This window comes from Gossypium arboreum, chromosome 2 (genome assembly GCF_025698485.1).
Source record: "Gossypium arboreum isolate Shixiya-1 chromosome 2, ASM2569848v2, whole genome shotgun sequence".
In the NCBI taxonomy this organism is placed as follows: domain Eukaryota; kingdom Viridiplantae; phylum Streptophyta; class Magnoliopsida; order Malvales; family Malvaceae; genus Gossypium; species Gossypium arboreum.
The window spans coordinates 68,819,944-68,842,821 of NC_069071.1; the positions used below are offsets into that span (position 1 = coordinate 68,819,944).

The window sequence follows — 22,878 nt, forward strand, 5'->3', positions numbered from 1 at the left end:
TCTTTCATATTGAAAATCTGCATAAGTTGATTTATCCTCACTATACGTGACTCGCTTCTTTCTCTTTAACGGGTTTCAAACATTCAAACAGACTTTAATACGCATAATCTTCCTAAAACCCTTTGTTAATATTTTGGCATCATAATCCAAAAACTCCCCAATAAAATTCCCCATTTGTCTTGCCATACCTTCTAACATTGAGCCCAAAGGTAGATCATGAATTTGCATCCAAAAATTCGTATAATGAAGGGAAACTTGTAACAGATCCTCCCCTCTTTAATTTATGAAATATTAACAGATGACGATTAAAGAACCAAAGGATACCATCTAACATCCTCTTTAAATCAACCTCATTAAAGAATCTGAATATGATTCGCTTCTCCTCAATCTCTGATATGGTTACCCCCTCAATCGGATGCCACAACTCCGAAAACACGTCTCTTAAAGGGGCAAAGTGGACACAACTGTCTGTTAACACCCTACCCACTAGACAGAATATGAAACCATCTTCTCCTACATCGTTCTCCTCTTACCCCGCAATAGGATCGTCCTCTAGATAGACCAAGTTTAGATTTGCTAGATCAGCCTCTATGCCTTTAGTGGGCTCTTCACGCTTACAATTCCTATCCCTGATTGAAACCTTAAAAATTGAATGCTAATTGAAAAAACCCCAAACCTATGAGTTGGTAGACAAAGAAAACAGAGAAAACCTAATTGTAGGTACGTCGTTCCCAAATAAGACTTAATTTTTGAATTTAGACTTAAAACTTAAAATATTTATATACATTATATTATTTTAAGTATTAGTAATACTAATACATTATAATAAATTATTATATTATGTATTAATAATAGTTACATATTATAATATTATTAGCAGTATATATTCTATTATTATTTTGTATATTAGCAATATAATTTATTATATTATCATTAAAGTTTAATTTTATAGATTTTAATAATTAATAATTTTATATATTTATTATACATTTATAATTATAGTATTAAAATATTTTATATTAAATTAATATTTTTAAAATTTATTTCACTTTCTAATTTATCATAAAATTATTATTAATTACTTTTCCTATTAATAAAATTTTAATATAAATATGCAATACTTATAAATACATTTTCAAAAAATAAAATTTATCATTTATTTATATCTTATTTTTATTTCAGGTAATATAAAAAATATATTAATTATTAATAGTTGTTATGGTTGTTCAATTCTAAATTCGGACTTTGATTTGATTTATCTCGAGCTTAGGTTAAGTCGGTTTCTAACATAGATCTGTTACGAGCTCGAGCTTTCTCGAGCTTAGATTTTGTCAAGCTTAGACTTTTTCAAATTTGGATTTATGATGGGCTTGAAATTTCTCAAATTCGAATCACTACCGGCAAGCTTTTAAGCTCGGGACTATTTTGCCATCACTATACCCCATCGTTGGACAGCTCTACAAAAATAATCCAATTTTGTCTATTTGCAGTTTCGATCGTCAAGCCTGTCCAGCCCATGTTTGTTTCTAACAAAAGCCCACCGTGGCCTCACCTACTAAACTCACCGATTCAAGGATAGACTCTATAGATCGTAAGCTGAAAGTGACACTAAGCTCTTCCGCCGGTAACACATACCAGACACAGATGGCATCCTCTAACTTGAAGATGATGAAAAGCCCACTTACCACTTCAGTAGACAAAGGACACTTATTACCCATGAAAGCATCAGTTATGATCGCTACAAAGATAAACACAGCTACAGTTCCTCTTCAGGTTAATTGCTTGCTTCTTTAGTTACTACTTCATCAAGTTATTAGATGGATAGAACATGTGATCATTGATGGGTTTTGGGTAGAATACACTTTGGTATATTTATTTGTTTCTTAATTAAGTTATGAACCGAAGATTGTGATATCAGAGTTTATTCATTTGCTAAGGATTAACATTTGGTGTGGAACAATGAAAAAAACAAGAATTTTGAGCTAAAAATAAGTGCAAAATGATAAGTTAATCTGTTAGGTAATCTGGATACTGATTTGATAATTAATATATTGGGTTTATGACCAGTTAATCATTTCTTTTCATCTTAGTTTGTATAATCCTTGGAAATTAGGATTTAGGAATGCATCGTCATCAATGAGCAAGAATTTAATGTTAATCTCTTGTTGACTGTAGCTTCTATCCACCTGCCTGCCATTCTCATAATTGCTTTGAATCTTGCTGTTGTATGTTACATGTAGCTTAAAAGAGAATAAATTTCCATCAACTAAGCCACTGATGTAGTGGGAAAGGAATTGCATTGATATCAAGTCTTTAGTTGACACCTAGTTCAATGTTCAAACCCTGGATAACACCTGCTTCCCCCACTTATTTAAAAAAAAAAAAAAAGATGATGAATGTCTCTAATAACCAAGAGGGCTTTTGTCAAATATGGCTTACCATATTGTAAATGAATAAAATTAGCCGAACTTCTTCAAAGAAGTATGAATATTAGTAATTAGTTTAGGTGATTACAAATTAGGAGTTCATAGCTGCTTTGTTTAGGTATATGATGCACAGAAGATGGTGTTACCTGGATATATCGTATTGAAGGTGAGCCTGTATGATGCTGGAAACTACAGTTTAGGTTGGCTCTGTGTTCTGATTTCTTGTTTGAACCTTTGCTCAGTGCTCACTGAGTAACATTCCATCATTATTCCTATTTTCATCTTTCTTTTTAATTTTCATCTGAAGAAATTGTGTGAGCTAGCTTATTATGCCTGTGAATATGGAAAAGGGGGACTAATATTAGTATGCTTTCATGTTTCTTTAATATAAGTGACTGGCCAATTTGATAAAGAGTCTTTCTTTTCTTCTATAATTTTCTTTTCCAGTAATCAGTAACTCTGTTTTGAGTAGTGAAACAAGTCGATGGACTATATTTGTCGTTGAATTGCATATTTATAGTCTGCCTGAATTCTCATTTCTCAGTTGTAACACAATTTATAAGGTTTTTATAACAGTTGAGAACTGAAGATGATCAACATTGCTTTATTAGGTAAAAGAAAAGACAGATTTTGTTGATTGGTTTTGAACGATGCAGTTGAGTTTTAGAACTACTAAGGCTTATTGCAGAGTGCATTGCATTTGGCCTAAGCGAAAACTGGGATATCCCTTCTCTTTTGTGGACTATATCAGTCCTTTCTCACATTTCATCATCATCCAAACATGTTTCTTTATTGCAGAGTGCGTTGCATTTGGCCTAAGTGAAAACTGGACTAATATCAGTACATTTCATCATTATTCCTATTCCGAACATGTACTTTTGTCTCTTTTGCAGGTGAAATGTGAGAAAGGACATGAACCATCGACAACAGATGGTTTTGCTGTTTCACGAAGACATATGATGAAGTGTTTAACTGCCGAAGTTCTTGGTCTTACCCTTCTCCTGAAACCTGCAGAAGCTCGTATGAGTAGACTTGAAATGAAGAAAAAGATGATGAAGAAGCTTGAGGAGCTTAGGGAGAAGGCTGGAGTATCTAAGCCAAAAACTGAGAATAATGGGATGAAGAAGTCTCCGATATTGCCACTTCCACTGCCAGCCCCTGAAGGCAGAGTTGGAGCATTTGTGGAAGCAAACGTTAACAATGCCTTGTGATTTTGCGAGTAATAGGTTGGTTTGTGTTGTCAATTTTCCTGGAATTTGTAACTAAAGTGAAATTAGCTGAGGTATTAGAAGACTTGGTTTTTCCCAAGAAATGAATGTATCTATTTGTGTAGCTACTCCAGCATTACTAGACCAGAAAGACTTATGTGATGAAATATTGAGTTTTTCGGTTCAAGAGTTCTTTTTTAATATTGAGAAGAAAAAAGGAGTCATTTACATATTTAGCACCAATTTTCATGTAGACCACAGACCTTTTAATTCCAAAATGAAAGATGAATTAATTATTTCATTACAAAAAAAAAAAAAAAACAAAACAAAAGACGTAGACTAATTGATTTTTTTGTCCATGTTGTTGACAAGCTGTTTCATTTGGAACCTCCAAATTAAAAAATAAGCCAAACCTAACCCTAGCAGCACATAAATCCAAACATGTTCCTCCCCACTCTCTTTCTCCGACCTCACCTCCACTATCTTAAACCCCTCCCTCTCTTTCCCATTTATACCCTCCATCACATGCCCATATAACACATACGCCCTCCCTTCCTCACCCACTACAACTGAGGTTGCGAACCCTTCCTCCTCAAGGGCAGTTTTGTCATACACCACCCCTTCTCCCCAACTATCGTCGCTCTTCAAAAACCAAAGCTTTTGCGTTGACACCACTAAAACGACGCCGTCTCTCCTGATCGCAATCCCATCTGGCATAACCAAATCCTGGTTCAGCAAAACTGTCCTCGCTTTCCCATTCTCCTCATCCACCTTAAACATCTTGCCCGTATTGCTTTGCACCACCAGTAAATATCCCTTGCTGACGTAAGCGATTCCGTTGAGGCCGCAATCGTTGAACGGTTCGTTTTTGCCCATAACCGATGGGTAACGGCTAAAGGCTGGAGATCTCGAGAAGATCCACGCCTCTCCCTCTTCGTTGACTTTCCAGATGAAGTTTCCGACCGAGTTGGTGACGTAAGCGTTGCCCTTGAAGTCGACGGCAACGTCGTTGGCAACGTCACGCCCGCGGCCGATTGAGGCGATGGGGAAATCAGGGTCGGAGGGGAGGAGGGAGAGAAAGAGGCGGCGGCGGGTGCGGAGGTCGTAGGCGACGAGGGCGTTGAATGGAGGGAGAGGGGAAACAGAGTGGAGGCAAGCGAGAAGGCGGTTTTTAGTGAAATCTACCGTCAGACCTAAAACAGTAACGTTTTCAGGGAGGGCGGGATCGGAGATCAGAGTTTCGACAACGCCTGCGTCGGAAACGGAGTGGATTGTACGGTGGTTTAGGGAACCGACGATGAAGTGCTGGGCTAATAGGTCCCAGGCCATGCCTTCTGGGTAGAGGTTAGGCCATTGGAAATCGATGACGTGCGTCTTCCCGGCGACGGCGACAGCAACGCCCATGGAAACGATGATAAGTAAGGATATAAAGCTAGTTTTTATTGGAGACATGATGGATGGAATTGTTTTTTTCTTTAGTTGAACTAAAGAGGGAGAGTGCCTTTACTCTCTTTTTATTTGTTAAAAGGAAGTAGAGTTTTGAAGGGAATCGATCAATTTAACCTTTTTTTTATTTGTTTTGTAATTCAATTTCTTGTCAGAAAAGTTTTTCCAAGGTTTTCTTGTCAAACAGGTTTTTTTTTTGTTTTTTTTTCCTTGAGATATAGAGAGAGAGAGAAGTAAAAAAGGTTTTCATTTTCTTTTAAATATGATCTCATGAAACAAGCCTCTAAGACATTTAAATTTTCATGATATATAGCTTAAGAAAATATATTTTACGTCCACTAGATTTGTTAAATCCAATCATAACCTCACATTTGGTTTCAATAAAATTATTTAAAATTTATAAGGATTTTAATATTATATTTTTATTAAAAATAATAACATCGACCCAATAAAAGAGTAAGTCTCATTTTAAAAATTTTATTTTAATAGCGTATTGTTATTTTTAATAAAAATAGAATTTTATAAATTTTAAATAATTGTTTTATAATTTTTATGATTTTTAAATAAATTTTAAATTTTATAAGAGTTTAATTGATTTTTTTAATTTGTTACTAAAGTCTTTTGACTCTTTAGCTTTATTAGTTTAAAAATTTCTAATTTACTTCCAATAAAATAGTAGAGATCAAATTGAATAAATGTGTAAAGGTTGAGGACTAAAATTGTTATTATACCTTATATATAAATACTAATTTTTAACAAATGGATTGTTTTATTCACTCATCTAGTGATGAGCTTACAGGGTTAATTTGCTCATTTTCTCAATAAAAAACTAAAATGTAATCCAAAGTATAGTACAATGGTTTGTGGTACTTTTATCTTGAGATTTGTTAACTTCAATAATAAGAAATTAATGTCACATTTGGGTAGTTGGAATAAAATAAAATTGTAATAAAATATTATTTTATAGAAATAAAATAGGATTATAATGAAGTAAAACAAGTTAACAAGACATGTAATAGGTATTACATTGTTTGATTGGTTAAGTTATTGTTAGGGAATAAAAAGGAATAGGTATAAATTGACAAGTTAATCCTTGAGTTAAATAAATATAATTTATTTAAATTCTTAAATATATATTAAAAATATCTAAATAAATTATATATAAAATAAGATAAAATAAAATAACAAATTATTTTAAGTATATTTTAATTAAAATTAATATTTAAAAAATTCAAAAACAAATTACACATTATTTAATAAAAAAAAACTACACTAGCAGTCAGTAACGTTTGAGGTGAGGTCTTTCTCCAGTGGCTCTGATGAGTCCATATATTCACTCTTATTCCCTTTAACTTTGCCCTTATTTTCTTATATATCATATTCTACTATGAAATTATCCCTCACACTTGTCTGTCAATTGAATGCAACCTCATTATCTTCTTACCATCATTTTCAAACTTATCATTTAACCATTCATTAGCCTATGTTCTTCCCTTAATCTTTCTTTTTTTTTGATTTCTCAATCTATTCTTAATTCCCCCGACTTCTTGATCTGCATCACAAACTAATTAAAAATAACACCCCTCACCCGACCTAATCATCAAGTCTGAGCTAGAAGATGCTACAACCGTTACTAAAGGAACTACACACAGATTTACAGTAAAATCCATGTTTCACATTATTTATCATACCACCATCACCAATTGAATAACATAAACGTTCTTTCCCGGGTCTTATATGAACATACAAATGCTTTTAAATCAACTCGAGACCAAATAGGTACCTTTTTACAACATTATTAAAATTTCAAATAAAGTATATAAAAAAATAATTCAATATTCATTCATGTCACAAACACTTAGATATTATGATACACAAGTAAATTTGAACCTTAATTGAGCTTACAAAAGATCTTTTGTTACCCGAACATGAAATATGACCAAATTGCAAAGTTTTCTAAGTTTCACAATAGGCATCAATACTCTTGCTATGTACCAATACCATTTTGAACTACGATGTTTTAGAAAAAACAGTTTAAATAAAAAGGTATTGATATTAGACTTAAAGTACCAATACTTTCCTTTAGGTACCAATATCTTACTATAGTATCGATACCATTTTAAAGTTCGATATTTAAAATTTTTGAAGAAAAATACCAAATACAAATACCTTTGTCCAGGGTATCAATACCTTAGTGCCAAATATGTCAAAAACTTACATTTTGGTACCTATTCCATGCCCAAACCAAACCATACACAAATGGTGCCTATAAACACACTTAAAACATGCATAAAACCAATTCAAAGCATACCTAACAGTTCAATTCAACAGTTTTTCAATCAACCAAAACATTCTCACATCAAATAAGCACCTAACCACACCATTTCTAACTTGTAAATTCTCAACCATTCACATTTGCACAGCCATTCAATTCCATTATTTTAACCATTCTAATTAACTTACAAATTCGCATTCTTAAGAAACATATTGTAATAGCCCTTTTTCAGTGGTGTTAGAAACAATAGTTTTGGGACCACAAATCCAATGAATGAGTCCGTAAATATTATTATTTAATATTTACAAGTCGAATATAGTATTATATTGACTTTTGATATGAAATTTTTTGCTAATTAAATGAAACGATAAATACAAGTTGTTTGTCCTTAAAGTCAAGTGGTTTAGAAAAATGAAGTATTGAGACCACATTTTTGTAAACTGAGCTCGTAAATATTTACAGAGTGACTATATAGGTGTATTCAAGTTTGGTCTGAAAATTTTAACGTTTGGATAGTTAATCAAGAAAAAAAGTCTAAATTGTAAAAGTTGCAAAAGTTAATCGCTATTAGTTTATAGGCATTAAATGGTTATAAAAACATGAATTAAGGGTTTTATAATGCAATTAGACCCTGAATGATATTAATGGCCGGTTAGTGGATGGAATTATATTTTTTATGTATTAAAATATGTTTAATTTATAATAATTATAAGTTAAGTAATAAAAAAAGAAAAAAAAAACAATGTTATCTTCCTCAACTTTCTTCCAAAGCTGTTTCCTCCATTAACAAAGAACCAAGCTAAAGCCGTGATTGAATTTGATGTATGTAAGTCATTTTTTCACCCGTTTTTCATGATTTTTATGTTTTTGATATTGTTGAAATTTAATCTAGCTAACTTGAGGATTAATTCGTAAGACTGTTAAATGTTTTGAATTATGCCATTGTTGAGTTTGAGATGTTTTTGAAGTTTTATTGTAGATTTATAAGTTTGGTAGCTAAATATGACTATTTTTGTAAAGTGATTTTTAATGATTTTAATGTTTAAGGACTAAATTCTTAAAGTAGTAAAATTCATGAAATTTTTGTGAAATTATAATAAATATGGGGTGTATAGGGACTATGGAAAATTTGGCCAGCATGGTTTGAGTTTAATTGTGTTTAAATTTGAAAATTTCGGGATTAGGGCTAAATTGAATAAAAGGTAAAAATTTAGGGTAAAAGTGTAAAATGATAATAAAAGGGCTTATATGCATAAGTTGACTTGTTTAAATTGTTTTAAATGGTTAATTGAATTTAAATTATTATATAGATCAAGAAACGGATCAATTGATAGACAAATGCGGAAAAGGAAAAATTGTAGATTAGACTTTGGAGTCGTTTTTGCTATAGAATTAGTTTAGGTAAGTTTGTATAATAAATGAATTACTTTAGTTGTTGTTTTGTGAACTATTAAATATCTAAGCATTTTGTATTTAGATTTGCTTGCATAGTAAATATTGAAGTTGTGGAAATGGATCAAATTGAAATGAAATTATAATTGATGGTCATGATTGAAAATGGAGAAAGTATATAGTTGAATTCATGTGACAAAGAAATGCTTAAATAATTATATGATATGTTAATTATTATTTATGTTATGAATGAATTAAATTGATTGATATATGACAATTAGTAAATTGAACTAAATTACGTTATTAGCTAAATCAATGTTATGTCTAATAAAAGAAAACTATATGGATATGTGCTCGTAATTGTAACACCACTAACCCGAATCCGTCGCCAGAACAGGGTTACAGAGTATTACCAAAATTTATAAATCAAATAGATAGAAAATGTAAACATTTCATATCATATATCATTCATGTCAAAAACTAATCAAAACCATACATATTGTCCCTTATATGAGCCCTCAAGGCTCAAATTATGTATTAGAAACAAATCGGGACAAAATTGGAAACTCAAAAAAATTTTCAAAAACATTTAATATTTTCAACACTGTAGGGGTCACACACCCCTGTGGTCAGGCCATGTGGAAAATTTGAGCATACTGACTTATGCAAATTAAAAGATACAGGGGACATACGGCCATGTCACCTGACCGTGTGTCACACACGATTGAGACACACGTCCATATCTCTGCCCATGTGGACGAAAATAGGCCATTTTACAAGCCATATTTCTCACCCAATTTTGTGCCAACCTACAATCAACTTTGTGCATATCTACAAACCATAATTAGACATCAAAAACAAGTCAAAATCAAGCTTTAAACATATAATATTGTCACTTACAATCAATATGTTTTTAAGCACCTCGAGATATTAGATTATAACAGGTATATTCATATTTTCAATATATTTATATGTATAACTAACTTATATTCATATTTTTACCTAAAGTTTACCAAGCTAATTTGCATTATTTCTAACCAAGTCACTTACCTACCAAAACTTACCATTTGATGCCCAAAATGTAATTCAAATACTAATATATTTAGTTATATATATACATTACATATCATGGTACTGATTCATGATCAATTTATTGCATCCCAAAACACATGTATATAAATGCACTTTTATCTAACATTTTACCTTTCACCATACAACCATAAATCGAACCACACATCAAACATTTAAGACAAATATGCACCAAACCAATATGTGCCAAAACACAAGCCAAATAAATGGCTAATATTAACAAAACTCATATAGGCCAAAATTAACCAGAATACCTATACATTCCATTATAACCAAATCAAAATATTTAAAAGTATCGATAGAACCAATAGATAGTGTGGTATAACTCCAAAAAAATTCCAACTCGATCGAGCTTCTAATAATTTGAAAAGTAAAGGAAAACAACTACGTAAGCAATGAATGCTTAGTAAGCTCGTATAAAATTTAATCATATTAATTCATTTCAAATACGAAATCTGTACATATCAAATATAACCCAATATTGATACCACAATACTCATGAAGCTATATTCATTAGTTCACAAGGTGAATAAATCCATAGTATCACATATACATAGTATCCCAAGCTTAGTAGGATTTTATATAACTTTAACTCTTCCAAATTTATTTATTTTCATTTGCATTTCTTTACTTTCCACAATACTCATGAAGCTATATTCATTAGTTCAAAAGGTGAATAAATCCATAGTATCACATAAATTCCTTGTATCAACATAGCAAAGATAGTCACATATTTACATGTGATGATACATATCATTCTCTTGTCGTTTCTTCATAAACATAAATAATTTATTTCATTATATCAATATTTCATGTATCATCATTTTATGAATTTCATGTATGTTTATTCTAGTAATGATTCATAATCATGAATATACATAATTATCGTGCAAGTTTTATATATATGTATTTTCCATGTCATGTTTCAATATATCAAATAAATATCATTTTCATGTATTTCAGGTATATACCAGTAATAGTTCATTTCGAACTCATGTTATCTCATATCAGAACTTTACCCGTTGAATCATTTAAAATATTGATGGATACAAAGGTAGTACACATGAAGTGTACGAATCTGAAATCCGTCAATTCATATTCGGGGGTACTCATTAGAGCACATAATCAAAAAGCACTCTCTTGAGCCACATAATAGGAAGCTCATGTGAGCCATGTAACAGGAAGCTTATCTGGGCTATAACAGGAAACTCATAAGAGTTTAGAACAAAAAGCTCATGTGAGCTTCACGGATAACTCCGAAGAGCTATTATCAGGAAGCTCCGGATAACTATATATCAGGAAGTTCAAGCGAGCCATATCGGGAAGCTCATGAAGAGCCATATATCGGGACGCTCATAAAGAGCTGCGAAATGTCCGCAGTACATGCAGGATCAATACCGATCATATAACAGGCAAGTTTCACATATATGTATTTTCCATGTCATGTTTCAATATATCAAATAAATATCATTTCCATGTATTTCAGGTATATACCAGTAATAGTTCATTTCAAACTCATGTTATCTCATATAAGAACTTTACCCGTTGAATCATTTAAAATATTGATGGATACAAAGGTAATACACATGAAGTGTACGAATCTGAAATCCGTCAATTCATATTCGGTGGTACTCATTAGAGTACATAATCAGAAAGCACTCTCTTGAGCCACATAATAGGAAGCTCATGTGAGCCATGTAACAAGAAGCTTATTCGGGCTATAACAGGAAACTCATAAGAGTTTAGAACTAAAAGCTCATGTGAGCTTCACGGGTAACTCCGAAGAGCTATTATCAAGAAGCTCCGGATAGCTATATATCAGGAAGTTCAAGCGAGCCATATTGGGAAACTCATGAAGAGCCATATATCAGGACGCTCATAAAGAGCTGCGTAATGTCCGTAATACATGCAGGATCAATACCGATCATATAACAGGACTGTAATAGCCCTGTTTAGACCCTAGTCAGAATAATGGTTTCGGGACCACAAATTTGAGTAAAAAAATTAATATTATTTTCCGTGCATATAATATGTAAATTGATATATGTGAGAATTTCGTATGTGTAACACCCCGAACCCGTGACCGTCGCCGGTGTCGGACACGAGGGGTTAATGGGCCAAATCTTCTCAAGGTACCAACCAATTTGGCATTTCCAGACAGGCTGGGAAACTGCGTCACTGTCGCCATAAAAATCATATCTCGAGTTTCAAAACTTGGAAACTGATTCCGTAAATTTTTCCTGAATTTAGACTCATATATCTATCCATGGATTTATTTCTAGAATTTTTGGTTGGGCCAATTGGTACAGTTTATTAGTTAAAGTCACCAATGTTACAGGAGTCGACTACACTGACCTTTGCGCGTTAAAACTTGAATATCTCTCTGTACAGGGCTTTAATACTGGTGCCGTTTGTTTCTAATGAAACTAGACTCAAAATGGAATCTGTAAATATAAGGCATGACTCCTAATTCTTTCTGGATAATTTATGGTAAATTTTCAAAGTCGCGACAGGGGACCCAGAAACCGTTCTGGCCCTGTCTCACGAGAACTTTAATATCTCTCAATATACTGCTCATATGGTCGTTTCGTTTCGTCCATATAAAAATAGATTCATCAAGGTTCAATTTCATAATTTACTCACTATTTAATTCTACTTCTACTATTTTTAGTGATTTTTCAATCTCATCTCACTGCTGCTGTCCGCAACAGTTACTGCAGTAGACTATGCCAATTTCATGAATCTTTCCTTGGCCTTAATCATCCATCATACATGACACAAATTATGGGCACCATATCAAAATTAGAGTTTCTAAGACTCGTGGCTATAGGTTCTAGCATCCCACTCGGCGACCACATAGGCCATTTTCACATGGCTTAAAGTTTACAACCCACAATTCGACAAAATATAATAGCCTATACATGCCAAATGTTCTTCAACAACGAAAACAATACCACAAGATTTCAGCGGTGTGATGACTTCAACGACGGTCCCGATCACGCAAACAATACGAGTCCGAGAGACCTAAAATGGGTGACAAGAAAAACACCGAGTGAGTTTACAACTCAGAAGTCATAAGCATTCATCAATCCATCGATAAAGTTACTACAACATGTACAACAAAGCGAGGCTAGGTACTCATCCATAACGAATATATACCATAATACCTCGGACCTTTCGGTCCAATCTCGTACCAAGTCATACATCCACATTTCATATTCTACACAACAAGATAATCGAAACATTTTTACACATTAACTCATTTTCCAGCACAACCATACAATTTCAATCATCACATAGATTTAAGGCTTACCAAATTCAACCCCAAGCATGAACGTATTCTCTATTCGTCGTGAGCTCGAGGTACTTACCCGATCCGCTGTCCATACTCAACTCGATGGAGACACACCCTCCATATATATAGAGCACGCACACACAGTGCTTAATACTCGATTTCGCACACTTAGTGCCACGCAATTTAAGCCCGCACACATAGTGCCATACCCTTCGAGCTCGCACACCCAGTGCCGTATTTTTTTCCAGCATGCACACTTAGTGCCATATATTTCCAGCATACACACTTAGTGCCATATATTTCCAGCATGCACACTTAGTGCCAATCTCGTCACCGTACACACGTATTGCCCGCACACTTAGTGCCGAAAGCAAACTTTCTACACATTTCACTATTTCTTTTACATTCAACAATTGTCATCACTCCATACACATACAATTTCATTTATATATATATATAGCATCCCATTAAATACAATTGCATAGATTTTACAATCATTTAAGCAATATCAAGCATATGTGCTTAATGACTTACCTAGTGTTGGGCAAATAATTCCAAGTCGGCTACTCGTTGACCTTCGATTTCCCTTTGTTGGACGCCTCTCCTTTAGGATCTTGAGCTTAAACAAATAAATCAACTCATTCAATCGCTTGGGTACATATGTTGGTATCCACATTCTAATGATAATATAACATGCGAACGACATGGTAAAATTTTTATCTTGCTACCTTATGTTCTTGGCTATTCGCCAATAGCCTTATGCAATTTACTATTCTATCAATAATCCAATCGCACATACACGTATACATATTCGTATATTAGATAACCATCCTTACTAACCACCCATTTTAGTTGATTTCATACAATCAAAGGCAATATCATAATTGGGTATACTTATATAGCGAATGTGCTAAAATTGGTCTAACATCACCTATACCCTTGATTGAATGGCGAATACTTATACTAGCAATTATAGTATCGATTTTATTCTTTCAAACACATAGTCCCATTCGCCCTAACCATTTACTTAACGTATGTGTACAAATTCCATCTCAAGATTAGGAGTTGCAACTACAACTAGGTTACAACAATGCTCATCAATGACCGAATGCCTAAGCACAACTCTACTAAAATTTATCCAACATCATTAACTTTGCCTTTCACTATTTTTTTTTTCTAAACATCAAATACAAAGTAACTTACATGTATATATTAAACCAACCTTGCTAGCACAATATCCCTTAACCGAATATCATAAACCCATGCCACATATATAGTTCATCAAGGCCTTTCATTGGCCACATTCGCACCCTCCCCATGAACAACCAAATTTCAACCTCCATTTAAAAGTATATGTACCAAGAGCTTCAACTACTTGGCCAAATACCAAGCCTCCAAACACCCAAATTTAATCCATGGGATGAATAGAACTTGAACTAATCACCTCGTTTATATCTAAATTTCCAAGGATTTCAAAGTGCTTACCTCTTCCTAAGCATCAACCAAGCGAATCATGCACAAAGGAAATCCTTCTTCTTCCTCCTTCAAGTCACGGCAATGGAGAATAGAATGAGCAAAATTTTTTTTTTTTTTGTTTTCCTTGTTCAATACACGGCAATGGGGAGGGTAACCACACACACACACTTTTTTTTGTTTCTCTTCCTACAACACCAATATAATAACAATTCTAACATCAACCATTAGCAAAACATGTTGGAAACATGTTCCCTTGCTTATAACCTTGTCATGGCCGGCCACTCACCTTAGGAAGTGGGTTATTTGACATGCAAGGACAACTATTTTCCACATGTATTAATAGGCCACCTTACAATTGCCTAGCACATTTCTAAATTTTCTCACATAAGTCCTATTTGATAAAATTCACTTACAATTAACAAAATCCAAACACGAAATTTTCACACATGCATATATACATATAATGAGCATCAATTATGATGGTTAATTATTATTATGACTCGGTTTAGTGTTTAGAAACCACTTTCCGACTAGGGTCAATTTAGGGATGTCACAACTCTCCCCACTTAAGAAATTTTCGTCCCAGAAAATCTTACAGTAAATAGGCTCGGTTATCGCTCTTTCATAGAGTCCTCAAGTTCCCAAGTGGCTTCTTCCATTCCGTGTTTATGCCACAACACCTTCACTAACGGGATTTTCCTATTGCGCAACTCTTTTACTTCACGCCTCATAATGCGAACGGTTCCTCTTCATAGCTCAAATTAGGTGAATCTCAATCTCGGATGGAGCAATTACGTGCGATGGATCAGACCTATATCGTCGAAGCATCGAGACATGAAAACGTTGTGAATCCTTTCGAGCTCGGGGCAAAATTAATCGATATCGATGGCCCAACTCGTTCGGATACTTCATATGGCCCGATGAACCTCGGACTCAATTTGCCCTTACGACCAAATCTAAGCACCTTCTTCCAAGGTGAAACTTTGAGAAAGACCTTGTCTCCAACACGATATTCAACATCTTTTCTTTTCAAATCCGCATCGACTTTTGCCGATCCGAGCGACTTTCAAACTTTCACGAATTACTCGAACTTTTGCTCGGCATCCTTTACCAAATCAACCCGAAGAATTTACCTTCACTAAGTTCAGTCCAGAATAATGGGTACGGCATTTACGACCGTATAAAGCCTCGTAAGGCGCCATCTTAATACTTGATTGAAAGCTATTGTTGTGGCGAATTCAATCAAAGGTAAATACCGTTCCATGAACCACTAAACTCAAGGATGCAACATCTCAACATATCCTCGAGTATTTGAATTATCCGTTCGGATTGACCATCGGTTTGGGGATGGCGGTGCTAAATGCACTTGGTACCCAAAGCATCTTGCAATTTCTTCCAAAATCGCGACGTAAATCTTGGGTCTCTATCCGACCACGATAGAAATAGGCACCCGTGTAATCTCACAATCGAGAAGCGTACAATTGGCTAGTTTGTCCATTGAAAAATCCGTGCGTCACGGGGATAAAGTGAGCCGACTTAATCGGTCTATCGACAACGACCCAAATCGCATCCTTCTTACTCACGACAATGGCGGTCCGGATACAAAGTCCATTGTGACTCGATCCCATTTCCACTCGGGTATCGTGATCGGTGAAGTAATCTGAAGGCACTTGATGTTCGCTTTCACTTGTTGACATATTAAACATCTCGAAACAAAATCGAGATGTCTCGTTTCATACCATGCCACCAAAACCGAGCGTTTCAAATCGTTGTACATCTTCGTACTCCCGGGTGGATTGCCATTCGGCTACAATGGGCTTCGCTCAAAATTATTGGAATAAGTTCAATTCTTTGGAACACACAGACGACTTCGAACCTCAAACAATCGTCATCATCGATTTGAAATTCCGAGTCCTTGTTCGAACACACTCATCCCGTTTGCAACCAACTCATCGTCGACTTTCTAAGCTTCACGAATTTGACGTATCAATAATGGTTTCGCTTTCAATTCAGCTACTAACACATTGTCGGGTAGGATAGACAAGTGTACATTCATCGCTTCATAAAGCAAATAGGGATTTCGGCTTAAGGCATCCGCAACCACATTAGCCCTTCGGGTGATAATCAATGACGAGCTCATAATCTTTTAACAACTCGAGCCATCGCCTTTGTCGCATGATTTAAGTCTCTTTGGGTCATCAAATATTTGAGACTTTTGTGATCCGAATACACATGGCACTTCTCACCAAATAAGTAATGTCGCCATATCTTTAAGGCGAATCGATGGCGACCAATTCGAGATCATGGGTCGGATAGTTTTTCTCATGTGGCTTTAATTGTCTCGGCGCATAGGCCACAACTCGCCCTTCTTGCATCAATCGCAACCCAACCCAAGTAGGGATGCGTCACTATAAATGACAAACTCTTTGCCCGATTCGGGTTGCACTAGAATTGGGGCTTGATCAAATAAGCTTTCAGTTGATCGAAACTTTTCGACATTTCTCCGTCCATTCGAACTTAACATCCTTTTGGAGTAACCGTCATTGGCGTGGCTATCGTCGAGAAACCTTTTACAAATCGTCGGTAATAACCGGCAAGCCCCAAAAGCTCCTAACCGGTAACATTCCTTGGTGGTTTCCAATCGACTATGGCGAATTTTGTTCGGGTCCACCACGACACCGTCACGGACACCACGTGCCCCAAAAGCTAACCTCTTTCAACCAAAATTCACATTCTTGAACTTTGCGTATAACTGCTTATCTCGTAAGATTTGCAACACTAGCCTCGGTGTTCAAGCATGTTCGGTTTCATCTCGAATAGACCAAAATGTCATCGATAAATACAACTACGAACCGATCCAAGTATGGCTGAAAATTCTATTCATTAAATCCATAAACACCCGAGGGCATTAGTGAGCCCAAAGCGGCATCACCAAGAATTCGTAGTGACCGTACCTCGTTCTAAAAGCGGTTTTGGGTATGTCCGATTCTCGGACCCTCAACCGATAGTACCCGACCTCAAATCTATCTTTGAAAACACCGAGGCTCCCTTTAATTGATCAAACAAATCGTCAATTCGTGGCAATGGATATTTATTCTTTATCGTCACTTTATTGAGTTGACGATAGTCGATGCACAACCTCATGGTTCCGTCCTTCTTCTTCACAAACAATACAGTGCGCCCCATGGAGAAAAAACTTCGGTCGGCGAAACCTCTATCCGTCAATTCTTGCAATTGAACCTTCAATTCCTTTAATTCCGTTAATGCCATACGACACGGGGTTATTGAAATCGGCGTAGTACCGATGCAACCGATGCGAATTCCACTTCTTGAACCGGTGGCAATCCCGGTAACTCCTCAGGAAAAACATCTGAATACTCACAAACCACTGGTACCGATTCGAGTTTCCTTTCCGTCTCTTTACTTCCAAACACATACGCAAGGTATGTTTCACACCCCTTTTTCACATACCTCCGAGCGGTCATAGAAGATATTATCGCTGGCGCTCCTTTCAAATTAGTAGACTCGACTCGGACTACCTCATTATTTGCACTCCTCAAATCAATGGTTTTCCTTTTGCAGTCCACCACTGCATCATGTACGGTCAGCCAATCCATACCAAGAATAACATCGAATTCATGAAATAGTAGAAGCATCGGATCGGTAGGAAAGCAGATTCTCGAATTATTAGGGGCATCTCTTGCACACTTTATCAACGAGCACGTATTGACCCAAAGGGTTTGACACTCGAATTACGAACTCGAGTAGACTCAACGGTAGAGTCTTCTTGGATGCTAAGGTTTCACATACATATGAGTGAGTAGAGCGGGGTCAATCAATGCAATCACAATAGTATCAAAGAGAGTAAAAGTACCGGTGATAACGTCGGGGAGGATGCCTCCTCTCGTCTTGCAGATGGCATATGCTCTAGCAGAGCACGGGTCTCGGATCGGACGGCCAGTATTAGAGGCTCCTCTCGATTACCACCCTACCTCCAGAGATTCTCGGGGCCTACCTCCACCGTCGTTCCACTAGGTCTTGCACCTTGCGTCTTATTCCTCTCATCTAGCTCCGTGCAATCTCTAATGAAGTGGTCCTTCAAACCGCATCCATAACGAGGCCCTATTAACAGACTTACCCCAACATTCACCTAGGTGTCGTCTTCCACATTGGGGCATTCAGGTCTCTCTTGGCGATTATTGCCCACACTAGCTCTGAAGTAGCTCGGGAGTCCGTCAATGGTGGGCTCTAATGGAAATTCCCGATCGTCCTCGACTTCTGGTGTCCTCCTAAACCTCTTCTGATCGAGAACGGAGCTTTACTCGTCGATCTTTTACGGTAATCTCTTGCTTCAAATTCAGCCTTCTTCTTCTCCTTCCCAAGTTCTTCCGCCTTGCGAGCTCGTTCGACTAGTGTCACGAACTCCTTTATCTCCAAAATTCCCACTAGTAACTTTAACTCTTCATTCAATCCTTCTTCAAATCTTTTGCACATCGCAACCTCATCAGCCACACACTCCCGAGCATACCGACTAAGTCTTACGAACTCATGTTCGTATTCAGATCTGATCATCCGGCCTTGCTTGAGTTCCAAGAATTCCTTACGCTTCGATCGATGAACAGTTGACTAATGTATTTCTTTGAAATTGGATTGAAAGAAATCCCAAGTAACTTCGTTCATTTGGGACTATGAAAATTAAAGTCCTCCACCAATAGTAAGTGAGTCTCATAACAAGGATATAGCACACTTAAGACATTCATCGGGTGTGCATGACAGTTCATCAAACACTCTAATGGTGTTATCAAGCCAGAACTCGGCCCTTTCGGCATCGTCGGTAACTACGGCCTTAAACTCCTCGGCCCCACATTTCCTAATCAAGTCCACAGGTGGTTTACTCAGCCTCACAGGATCGATGGCGTGGCATCACGGGCTCTTGGGGTGGATTATTTAAATTCGGGAATGGTTGGACACCCGGATTGGTTCGGGCATATTGCGCGACCCACTCATTCATCATGGTGAAGAAGGCTTGTTTCGCCCCTTCATTTTGATTATTCGCGGATGACTGAGGCTCAATAGGCGGTGTCCCTTGCGCAGGAGCAGCCGCTACACTTTCAACGTCATCCGCCAAGGGTCTCTCTATCCCGGGTTCCATCGCTAATCAAAACAAAAATTTCAACCGTCAGAAGTCATCACATTATTAAGCACTAAACATTTGGCATGTATAGCTAGACTCACACGCTCTATGGTAGTCCTAGAACCGACTAAACCATAGCTCTGATACCAATAAAATGTAACACCCGAACCGTGACCGTCGCGGATTGTCGGACACGAGGGTTAATGGGCCAAATCTTCTCAAGGTACCAACCAATTTGGCATTTCCAGACAGGCTGGGAAACTGCGTCACTGTCGCCATAAAAATCATATCTCGAGTTTCAAAACTCAGAAACTGATTCCGTAAATTTTTCCTGAATTTAGACTCATATATCTATCCATGGATTTATTTCTAGAATTTTTGGTTGGGCCAATTGGTACAGTTTATTAGTTAAAGTCACCAATGTTACAGGAGTCGACTACACTGACCTTTGCGCGTTAAAACTTGAATATCTCTCTGTACAGGGCTTTAATACTGGTGCCGTTTGTTTCTAATGAAACTAGACTCAAAATGGAATCTGTAAATATAAGGCATGACTCCTAATTCTTTCTGGATAATTTATGGTAAATTTTCAAAGTCGCGACAGGGGACCCAGAAACCGTTCTGGCCCTGTCTCACGAGAACTTTAATATCTCTCAATATACTGCTCATATGGTCGTTTCGTTTCGTCCATATAAAAATAGATTCATCAAGGTTCAATTTCATAATTTACTCACTATTTAATTCTACTTCTACTATTTTTAGTGATTTTCAATCTCATCTCACTGCTGCTGTCCGCAACAGTTACTGCAGTAGACTATGCCAATTTCATGAATCTTTCCTTGGCCTTAATCATCCATCATACATGACACAAATTATGGGCACCATATCAAAATTAGAGTTTCTAAGACTCGTGGCTATAGGTTCTAGCATCCCACTCGGCGACCACATAGGCCATTTTCACATGGCTTAAAGTTTACAACCCACAATTCGACAAAATATAATAGCCTATACATGCCAAATGTTCTTCAACAACGAAAACAATACCACAAGATTTCAGCCGGTGTGATGACTTCAGCGACGGTCCCGATCACGCAAACAATACGAGTTCGAGAGACCTAAAATGGGTGACAAGAAAAACACCGAGTGAGTTTACAACTCGATAAGTCATAAGCATTCATCAATCCACCGATAAAGTTACTACAACATGTACAACAAAGCGAGGCTAGGTACTCATCCATAACGAATCTATACCATAATACCTCGGACCTTTCGGTCCAATCTCGTACCAAGTCATACATCCACATTTCATATTCTACACAACAAGATAATCGAAACATTTTTACACATTAACTCATTTTCCAGCACAACCATACAATTTCAATCATCACATAGATTTAAGGCTTACCAAATTCAACCCCAAGCATGAACGTATTCTCTATTCGTCGTGAGCTCGAGGTACTTACCCGATCCGCTGTCCATACTCAACTCGATGGAGACACACCCTCCATATATATAGAGCACGCACACACGAGTGCTTAATACTCGATTTTGCACACTTAGTGCCACGCAATTTAAGCCCACACATAGTGCCATACCCTTGAGCTCGCACACCCAGGTCCGTATTTTTTCCAGCATGCACACTTAGTGCCATATATTTCCAGCATACACACTTAGTGCCATATATTTCCAGCATGCACACTTAGTGCCAATCTCGTCACCGTACACACGTATTGCCCGCACACTTAGTGCCGAAAGCAAACTTTCTACACATTTCACTATTTCTTTTACATTCAACAATTGTCATCACTCCATACACATACAATTTCATTTATATATATATATAGCATCCCATTAAATACAATTGCATAGATTTTACAATCATTTAAGCAATATCAAGCATATGTGCTTAATGACTTACCTAGTGTTGGGCAAATAATTCCAAGTCGGCTACTCGTTGACCTTCGATTTCCCTTTGTTGGACGCCTCTCCTTTAGGATCTTGAGCTTAAACAAATAAATCAACTCATTCAATCGCTTGGGTACATATGTTGGTATCCACATTCTAATGATAATATAACATGCGAACGACATGGTAAAATTTTTATCTTGCTACCTTATGTTCTTGGCTATTCGCCAATAGCCTTATGCAATTTACTATTCTATCAATAATCCAATCGCACATACACGTATACATATTCGTATATTAGATAACCATCCTTACTAACCACCCATTTTAGTTGATTTCATACAATCAAAGGCAATATCATAATTGGGTATACTTATATAGCCGAATGTGCTAAAATTGGTCTAACATCACCTATACCCTTGATTGAATGGCCGAATACTTATACTAGCAATTATAGTATCGATTTTATTCTTTCAAACACATAGTCCCATTCGGCCCTAACCATTTACTTAACGTATGTGTACAAATTCCATCTCAAGATTAGGAGTTGCAACTACAACTAGGTTACAACAATGCTCATCAATGACCGAATGCCTAAGCACAACTCTACTAAAATTTATCCAACATCATTAACTTTGCCTTTCACTATTTTTTTTTCTAAACATCAAATACAAAGTAACTTACATGTATATATTAAACCAACCTTGCTAGCACAATATCCCTTAACCGAATATCATAAACCCATGCCACATATATAGTTCATCAAGGCCTTTCATTGGCCACATTAAGCACCCTCCCCATGAACAACCAAATTTCAACCTCCATTTAAAAGTATATGTACCAAGAGCTTCAACTACTTGGCCAAATACCAAGCCTCCAAACACCCAAATTTAATCCATGGGATGAATAGAACTTGAACTAATCACCTCGTTTATATCTAAATTTCCAAGGATTTCAAAGTGCTTACCTCTTCCTAAGCATCAACCAAGCGAATCATGCACAAAGGAAATCCTTCTTCTTCCTCCTTCAAGTCACGGCAATGGAGAATAGAATGAGCAAAAATTTTCTTTTTTTTGTTTTCCTTGTTCAATACACGGCAATGGGGAGGGTAACCACACACACACACTTTTTTTTTGTTTCTCTTCCTACAACACCAATATAATAACAATTCTAACATCAACCATTAGCAAAACATGTTGGAAACATGTTCCCTGCCTTATAACCTTGTCATG

General features: G+C 36.2%; 2 protein-coding genes across 2 annotated transcripts; one reads left to right on the plus strand and one right to left on the minus strand.

Moving 5' to 3' along the window:
• The first annotated feature begins 1,394 nt into the window (after nucleotides 1-1,394).
• On the plus strand, nucleotides 1,395-3,965 carry LOC108467206 (uncharacterized). The gene is made up of 2 exons (XM_017767777.2): nucleotides 1,395-1,773; nucleotides 3,320-3,965. The coding sequence occupies exons 1-2, from the start codon at nucleotides 1,645-1,647 to the stop codon at nucleotides 3,635-3,637; spliced, it is 447 nt and encodes a 148-aa protein (XP_017623266.1). The 5' UTR covers nucleotides 1,395-1,644; the 3' UTR covers nucleotides 3,638-3,965.
• Nucleotides 3,463-5,411, minus strand: LOC108467205 (uncharacterized). Its single transcript, XM_017767776.2, has one exon. The coding sequence runs from the start codon at nucleotides 5,084-5,086 to the stop codon at nucleotides 3,974-3,976; it is 1,113 nt and encodes a 370-aa protein (XP_017623265.1). The 5' UTR covers nucleotides 5,087-5,411; the 3' UTR covers nucleotides 3,463-3,973.
• Nucleotides 5,412-22,878: the final 17,467 nt, after the last annotated feature.